Source organism: Spinacia oleracea, chromosome 5 (assembly GCF_020520425.1).
Source record: "Spinacia oleracea cultivar Varoflay chromosome 5, BTI_SOV_V1, whole genome shotgun sequence".
Taxonomy (NCBI): Eukaryota; Viridiplantae; Streptophyta; class Magnoliopsida; order Caryophyllales; family Amaranthaceae; genus Spinacia; species Spinacia oleracea.
This window is the reverse complement of record NC_079491.1, coordinates 109886469-109894622: the sequence shown is the minus strand read 5'-3', so window position 1 is coordinate 109894622 and position 8154 is coordinate 109886469. Positions and strand designations below refer to the sequence as shown.

Genomic DNA, 8154 nt, shown 5'->3' with positions numbered 1-8154 from the left:
AAAAAATAAATATAATAATGACATTGAAAATTGAATGTGAAACGAAATAAAAATAATGTTAAAGCAAAATATCATCTAATGAAGAAGGAGAAAAGATGAATATAAATGATGATTTACAACCAAAAAAAAAAAAAAGATGAGACGTGGTATCATGTAATGCAAAACATTATGTTTTGAAATATTAGTTTAGATTTAGTTGGAAGATAAATAAAGCATCTCATTTTACTCTCCATGTATTACTATATTACTGTGCAAATGCTTAAAAGACATTTATTTAAACATATAGAGTATTTTACAGATCAGTTAACCTCACTTACGGTTTTCAACAAACTCAACACTTGAGGGTAAGGGGCGAGGTAAAGGCATCCCAATTCTCCACTCCCAAGCACGTACAAACAAACGGTGAGGCGAGAACTCACCAGGTGAGTTCCCCCCTATTTCCAATTTCGTTAATTTTGATTTTTTTGGTTAGGCTCCTTTCAAACATTAAATGAAGTATTGACTTTCAAATTTGACTATGTCAAAAAACAAGACTTTCAAATTTGAAGAAAAATAGAAGCATGGACAGAAACTATACTATAGACTAGTATGGCTGCTAAAATTGAAAAAACAAAAACATTGAAATTATATTGATCATAAAAGAACATTATTTTCCAAGATGTTTTGGCATATACTGTGAAAAAAATGGGGAAATTATTGGGTCATTGCCTAACATTTATGAAAAAAAAAATATTAATATTGTCTCATTGCCTAATATTGTGATCTATATAAAGGGGCAGCTGAAGGATTCTTAAACACCAAAGCATTAAACTGTTTAGCTTCTTCTGCTAAGGTGTACGTTAAACACATACCCATTAGTTTATTTCTTATGTTTGCCATAGCTACTCGTACCAAATCTCCCATGGCTGCCGCCACATTACTGTTCGTCGTAGCATTCTTATGTCTTAGCTTACATCATGCAGGTATGAAATCAATCTCCCAATCTCTAGTATTCAAGTATTGATCTTTTTTTATTGGCAATTAAGTACTGATGTTTTGGTTTAAGTATTCAGTAATTTGTGAATTGATTGATAAAATGCAGAGGGACAAATTGGAGTATGTTATGGAAACAATGGAAATGGGTTACCATCCCAGCAAGAAGTGGTTAACCTTTACAAAACAAACAGCATAGGAGCCATGAGGATATATTCTCCAGATGTAGCAACTCTCCAAGCTCTACAAGGATCAGGCATCAAAACCATCATCGATGTCCCAAGAGATAACCTTCAATCTCTAGCATCCGACCAAGGAGCTGCTAACCAGTGGGTTCAGTCCAACGTCGTCCCATTTGCATCTGCTATCAAATACATCGCGGTTGGGAATGAAATCCATCCGTCTGATCAAGAAGCTTCATCAGTCCAACCAGCAATGCAAAATGTTCTCAATGCACTCAATTCTAACAACTTAGGTGCCCAAATTAAGGTTTCTACAGCCATTGACACAACCTTAATCACTAATTCCTTCCCACCATCCAACGGCCAATTCAGTGACACGTCTTATATTACTCCAATCATCAACTTTCTAACAAGCAATGGTTCACCCTTGTTGGTTAATGTTTACCCTTACTTTGCTTACACAAATAATGAACAAGCTATCAGTCTTGAATATGCATTATTCACTTCACCTGGTAAAGTGGTTACTGATCCTAATAATGGAAAGGATTATCAAAACTTATTCGATGCACTTGTGGATGCGGTGTATGCTGCTTTAGCCAGGGCTGGTGCACCTAATACACCAATTGTTGTGTCTGAGAGTGGATGGCCATCAGAAGGTGGAGACGCTGCAACATCCGACAATGCAGGAACTTATTATAAGAATTTGATCAGTCATGTGAAGCAGGGGACTCCTTTGAAAGGGCAGGGAATTGAGACTTACTTGTTTGCTATGTTTGATGAGGATAGGAAACAAGGAGCTGCCACTGAGCAGCATTTTGGACTCTTTACTCCTGCTCAACAGCCTAAATATGGCCAACTCAATTTCACTTAATATCTATCTATACCTCAGGAACACTTGTACTGTTAGTAAACATTTTATTTTATTTTATTTTATTTTATTTTCATGTACTATACTAAATAAGAGGGACCTCCCTCTGTAACTTACAAATACTAGAATTATATACTTTGCTTGCTTCCATCTTGACATCTACCTTCTACGTCCGAGAATACGGATTTACGAGGAGCCTTGTACTTCCAATGAAATATACTTTGTATTAATCGAACTCAAGGATTACATTATGGTCCATTTTTCTTACTAGGAGTGCAAAAATTGAGTCAATGTGATGCTGTTATACAAGTAATGAAAGATTTAAGCATGTATACAAAAACTAATTTACAAACAAAGGTATCCTACAAAAAGCTAACTAGAAGAAGTCTATTATGAACATGATTTGGAACCCCAAACTGAGACCCTGTCAAAGGTACTGTAATTTCAGGCCGCAAGCGTAAGTTTTTCATGTGAATGTACACAACCGCAGTCCACAGATCTTTATGACCTGCACTGTAAAGCATATCCAGAAGAAAAATGTTCAGCTGAAATCCGTTTCAGCAAAATATAAGTGAAGGATGAAAAACGACCACATACCACAGTCCACGGAAAAATGCATTATTTGAAATATTACTAGATTTTGTTTCATACAAGATCATAAATAGTCATTTAACATTTCAGCGAATTCACAAATAAGTGTTTTCAAGGATGAACTCCTCCAGCCTGCCAAATTTGGCATATCTGGTGGGAGCTACTTTCTCCGTCTGTAATTACGTAGAAAAATGCTTTTTCTTCTTAGTGACAACTTCTTTGCAGACATCCTAAAATAAAAAATGTGACTACTGATTCCAAAAGGTTGGATTTTGAACTATTTCTCCTGGTCATTAACATACTGACAGATATTATGCATTTGGAAAGGTTACTTAGCATCTTCTGTACAGTGAGGTTTGGTGGAAAACTCAACCGAGAAAAAGGGAACTACAAATGCAGTTCCTTGATCTATGACTTATACAAAGTATACAGTCATACTTGTACATGCTATTAAAAAATCAAACTAGTATGTGAGTACAAACACATCAATTGACTATGCTGAAAGCCTGAAACAACATTTATGGACCACATAACAGATTCAGATATGATAATATACTCATGTAAGAAGTAAGGAAGACTAACCCCGTCAAAATTAACAAATATGTTCAATATCGTCACACACCATCAGCTTTTGCTAGGAGATTGATTTGCAATAAGTATCATCTCAGCATCCGCTTCACGTATTTCAACGCCGACCGTAACATTGATCTCGCCTTTCTATCCGGGTTACAGCCAGACAATATCATCTCTTCATAGACAGAAGGAACCTGAAGTATTTTAAACCATTAGTACATAAGTCACAGAATTTAATGTGCTTTCCAGTTCTTGGATAATATTAATATTGGTATATGAGAACTTTCATATCCTGCATCTTGTTTCTAGACTTCTAGTACAATACAAAATCACATATTACCAGTTGCACCGCTGTAATCTGTTTTTCACAGGAAGAATTGCATTTGCGTTCTATTCACCTGATTTTCACTTATTTTTCCTGAACTTATCTTATCTGAACTTATCTGAACTTAACTGAACTTATCTGAACTTATCTGAACTTAACTGAACTTATCTGAACTTATCAAACCTTATTTTAGTTATAAAATGTACTTGGTCAACCCTTATTTTTCCTGAACTTATCTTATCTGAACTTATCTGAGCTTAACTGAACTTATCTGAACTTATTTTTCCTGAAATAAGTGGAAATAAGGTGAACAGAACAAGGCCTTAAGCGATAAAGTGGACAAGAGTCCAGATATCCTAAATCTGTCAAGGCAGGGCTGGTCAATTTAATACTTCGTATAAAGAAACCCCCAATTCTAGAACCAACACAGCAATTTGACACGAGTAAGGACAGACCAAGCCTAATATTCTCCTTATTGTTTAGTATAAACATAATAATTGGATCAGTTATACTACTAACAAACTATCTTTTATTCAACGCCATCTAGCCCAAAGTATGATGCATTAGAACCCTTTATCTGAAGGCAGAGAGCTCCAACTCAGGAATACATAGGATTAAGGGAAGAGGGTGTGTAATAGTAGACTTGCAATAGAATTAATTTCTTAACAAAAAATGGTTCAGCAAACAGACAACTGCACGAAAATGATTGAAGTTTCTTGATAGGAATGTTATGAATCCACGAGAATGTAGAGAATTCTTACCTTATCAAACTTTTCAACACGTATTAATGCTTTCATAAGTGTCGTAAATGTAACTACATCTGGTTTCATGTCCTGCAATTACAGCCAATAGAAAGATTTAGCAGAAAAATAAAATGGTTCATTCAGGTTATAAGGAAGCAAACATACCAACAAAAAAATGACGTACATTTTCTTTCATATACTGCAAGACAGAAAATGCTTCAGCATCCCTTCTGTCCTCCCCAAATGCATTGATCAGTGCATTCAGAGCTAAAATACTTGGCTTGAGGCCATCTGCTCGCATGAGCCTAAATGAATTAACTGCTTGGTCTGATAAACCCTGCAAATCGAGAAGGATATTTTATACATGCATGATCAACCGGTATAATATATTTTACGTGTAAATAAAGGAGAAAAGAAAAGATTATGGTGGGCTTCCCAGGGATTGCAAAAAAGGAATTCACTGGGTACGAAGAGAAATCTTACACCTACCCAAAGTTCTAGGTGGAATTAGATTTCGATGCATTTAAACATTCAATAAAGCTATGCTTTGGGGAAACAAGAAAACAGGTTAAGATTGAACCCACAACTTTAAGTGGAAAAAATCCTCAATTCCATGTATCAGAAAGTCAGAAACAACAACACTGCAACATAATAAAGATCACTACTCATTCTACCTTGTTGGGTTCCATTCTTCGGCAATTTAAAGTGCCAATTGAAATCAGAAATGCCATTAGCAGAATTCAAAAAATAACAAGGGGAATGGAAAGTTGCACCCTAATTAAAGTGGCAAGAGAGCAGGTCTAACAGGCGCATAAGTTAGCAGGACAAAGATGAAGGAATAAAGAGAATGTTCAAATGGTCTAGTCTTTCTTTGAGTTTCTAGATATCATAAAAAACCAAGGAGCTTTGATTCATTACCATCTTCAAAATAAACAAACCTAATTACCACAAGCATATTATGAGTTAAAACTTGCTCATACAAACTAATTGCACTGCAGTTCACGGGTATATCACTCACAGGTCACAAAGTTGCACTTCAGCACATATAATCAGCAGAACATACAGAATTTTGACACTATTAATGAGCAAAATATCAAAAGTTCCAGACACCATACCCGTTGAGCATATGCATTGATCAAGGCATTGTACATAGTCTCAGAAGGTTTTAATCCATTCGCCTTCATAACCTCTAGGCATTCAAGGGCCTCTGTAAATCTTCCCGATTGCCCGTAAATATCAACCAAAGTGGTATATGTCACAACATTAGGCAATAATCCTTGACCCTGCATGTTTCCCATTAAAGTCTTAACCTCTTCCCACTTCTCCTGCCCACCATAACAGTTGATCATAATATTATAAGTCGTTATACAAGGCACACAGCCGCTTTCTTGCATCTCTTTGAACAACTCCTCAGCCTTATCATGCCTCCCACACTTACAATGGCAATCAATCAATGTATTCCATGTACAATTATCTGGCTCAATCCCCTCTGATTTCATCCTCTTAAAGGTATCCATAGCATGATCAAGACAATTATACTTCCCCAAAGTATCAATCATCACATTATAAAAAAGCCTATCAGGCTTCACCCCACAATTCCTCATCTCCCTCAAAACTTGGAATGACTTTTGCCAATCCCCTTTATCGCGATAACTAGCTAGAATCCTACTAAACACGAAAGAATTAGGCCCTACATCGCTAGCCTCCATTTCTTTCAACACAATCCTAGCACTCTCCCATCTCCCTGCATTCGCATAAGCATCAATCAACAAGCTATAAGTATGCTCATCAGGAGAAACCCCAATTTTCTCCATTTCAAAAACAATGGATTCAGCATCTCTCAACATACCAGCCTTCACATACCCCCTCAAAACCGCGTTATAAGCTCTTGTCCTGGGTCTCAACCCACCTTCCTTAAGCTCTTCGAACACGGCCTCAGCCTCCTCAGCCCTCCCGGAATTCCCCAAGGCAGAAATAACTGAAATCAGCGTGGCAGTTTTAGGACTCAACCCATTCCCTTGAACCACACCTAAAACCCACAATGCCCTATCGACATCCCCTGATTTCGCAAACCCTACAACTAAATCGTTCAAAAGCTGAGCATCAAGTTCAACTCTGTCACACCTCATCTCCTCATACAACCTCACCAAAACCGACGAATCGCCGTGATTCTTGTTATTCGTCCTAGCAATTGACTGAACAACCAAACTATAATTCACAAAATCAGGAGGATACCCATCTTGCCGCATCTTAGACATCAAATTTAGGGCTTTTTCAAGGTCATCGTTTCGGGCGCAAGCTCCAATGAGGGCATTATACGTTAACGGGGTTAATTTCTGGCGCTGCGAAAGTAAGAATGCTTCGTAGAGCTTCTCTGATTTTCCTAAAGCGTGGATTAAGATGGAGTATAGCAATTCATAGGAGAAGCAGAGATTGTGTTTCTGCAACCAGGTGACGACGGCGTAGGCGGTAGAGATGGTGGTGGGAGAAGAAGCTAGGGTTTTGAGGAGGGAGTGCCAGTAGTGAGTCGGAACGGCCCGGTATGACTCAGCAAGGTGAAGCTCGGCCGAGTCAAGCGAGCCAGGAGGTGAATTGAGGGGCTCTTGAGAGGGGGGATTGGTGGAGAGGTAGTGGATGAGTGGGGAGAAGTCGTAGCGTTTGCGAGAGGTGGGGAGAGCGTCATCGTTTTCGTAGTCAGTGGTGAATTGGTCGGAGAGGACAGCGGAACAGACGGAGTTGGAGGAGGGGAAAGGCGGTGGAGGAGAGAGAAGGCGGCGGAGGAGTGGAGGGAAAGTAAGGAAGGAACGGAGGTGTTGTGGAGGGAAGCGGGTGGGTAGTGGAGGAGATAGAAGGAAAATGTTCATGTTGAATTGTGGAGTGATGGAGTGAGTGGGAGTGGTGAAACGAGGGAAGAAGATGATGTGGAGGGAAAATGTTTTTCCCCTTTCCTTTCTCAGGGATATCAAATTGACAAATTATCCACGGTTTCCGGGATTTTAATTTTTTTTTTAGGGGCTTACTATTTACCGTCCCATATAATTCAAAATCGCCCCATTTATTTACCCATATACCCTCCTTTATTTACCACCCTCTTATCTTCCCACCCCAAATCTAACCACCACCGCCGGCCACCACCTCCGGCCACCACCTCCGGCCACCACCCCCACCATCACGTCGGCGACGACAAAATGGCCGAGTCTTTACAAGAGGTTTTTTTTTTGTTCGAATTTTTTTTAGAAACTTATTCATTTTTAGCTTGTACCATGGTACAGGCTTATGAATTTTAAGCTTGTACCATGGTACAGACTTATAAGTTTTTAGATTCGACCATGGTATTGACTTATGCAGTTTAAGCTTGTACCATGGAAGGAGCTAAAAATTCATAAGTTTGTACCATGGTACAAGCTAAATATTCATAAGTCTATATTATTTAAGGTTTTAATTTGTTGTTGCATTTGATTTAATGTAATCGGAAGAAAAAAAATAGAGACTTATGAATTTTGAGCTCCTTCCATGGTACGGACTTATGAATTTTAAGCTCCTTCCATGGTACAAGCTTAAATTGCATAAGTCAATACCATGGTCGAAGCTGAAAACTCATAAGTCTGTACCATGGTACAAGCTTAAAATTCATACGCATGTACCATGGTACAAGCTAAAAATGCATTAGTTTCTAAAAAGAATTCCGGACAAAAAAAAAGAACTCTTGTGAAGACTCGGCCATTTTGTCGTCGATGACGTGATGGTGGTGGCCGGAGGTAGTGGCCGGCGATGGTGGTTGGAGGTGGTGGCCGACGGTGGTAGGAGAGAATTGGAAAGTAAAATTAAGTAAGGGTACTAATGGAAAATGAGGGAAAATGGTGGGGCGGTTTGAGTAATATGGGGCGGCTTTTAGGCTCC

At 38.5% G+C, this 8154-nt stretch overlaps 2 protein-coding genes across 3 annotated transcripts; one reads left to right on the top strand and one right to left on the bottom strand.

Annotated features, from left to right (window-relative positions):
* Positions 1–788: 788 nt before the first annotated feature.
* Positions 789–2178, top strand: LOC110783813 (glucan endo-1,3-beta-glucosidase). Its single transcript, XM_021988200.2, has 2 exons — positions 789–962; positions 1082–2178. The coding sequence occupies exons 1-2, from the start codon at positions 869–871 to the stop codon at positions 2023–2025; spliced, it is 1038 nt and encodes a 345-aa protein (XP_021843892.1). The 5' UTR covers positions 789–868; the 3' UTR covers positions 2026–2178.
* Positions 2179–2226: 48 nt separating this feature from the next.
* Positions 2227–7201, bottom strand: LOC110783812 (pentatricopeptide repeat-containing protein At5g42310, chloroplastic). 2 transcript variants are annotated; one of them, XM_021988198.2, is made up of 5 exons: positions 5370–7201; positions 4439–4591; positions 4273–4344; positions 3196–3380; positions 2227–2535 (listed from the first exon to the last, which is right to left on the bottom strand). In XM_021988198.2, the coding sequence occupies exons 1-4, from the start codon at positions 7116–7118 to the stop codon at positions 3273–3275; spliced, it is 2082 nt and encodes a 693-aa protein (XP_021843890.1). In that variant the 5' UTR covers positions 7119–7201; the 3' UTR covers positions 2227–2535; positions 3196–3272. The 2 variants fall into 2 exon arrangements, with proteins under 2 accessions (XP_021843890.1, XP_021843891.1); XM_021988199.2 differs by having other exon boundaries at positions 2227–2530.
* Positions 7202–8154: the final 953 nt, after the last annotated feature.

Coding starts and splice junctions, on each gene's coding strand:
- LOC110783813 (XM_021988200.2), top strand. CDS start 869: ATGTTTGCCATAGCTACTCGTACCAAATCTCCCATGGCTGCCGCCACA. Junction 963..1,081: donor TCTTAGCTTACATCATGCAG/GTATGAAATCAA, acceptor GATAAAATGCAG/AGGGACAAATTGGAGTATGT.
- LOC110783812 (XM_021988198.2), bottom strand. CDS start 7,118: ATGAACATTTTCCTTCTATCTCCTCCACTACCCACCCGCTTCCCTCCA. Junction 4,592..5,369: donor TCAATGCATATGCTCAACGG/GTATGGTGTCTG, acceptor CTCGATTTGCAG/GGTTTATCAGACCAAGCAGT. Junction 4,345..4,438: donor TGCAGTATATGAAAGAAAAT/GTACGTCATTTT, acceptor CTGTAATTGCAG/GACATGAAACCAGATGTAGT.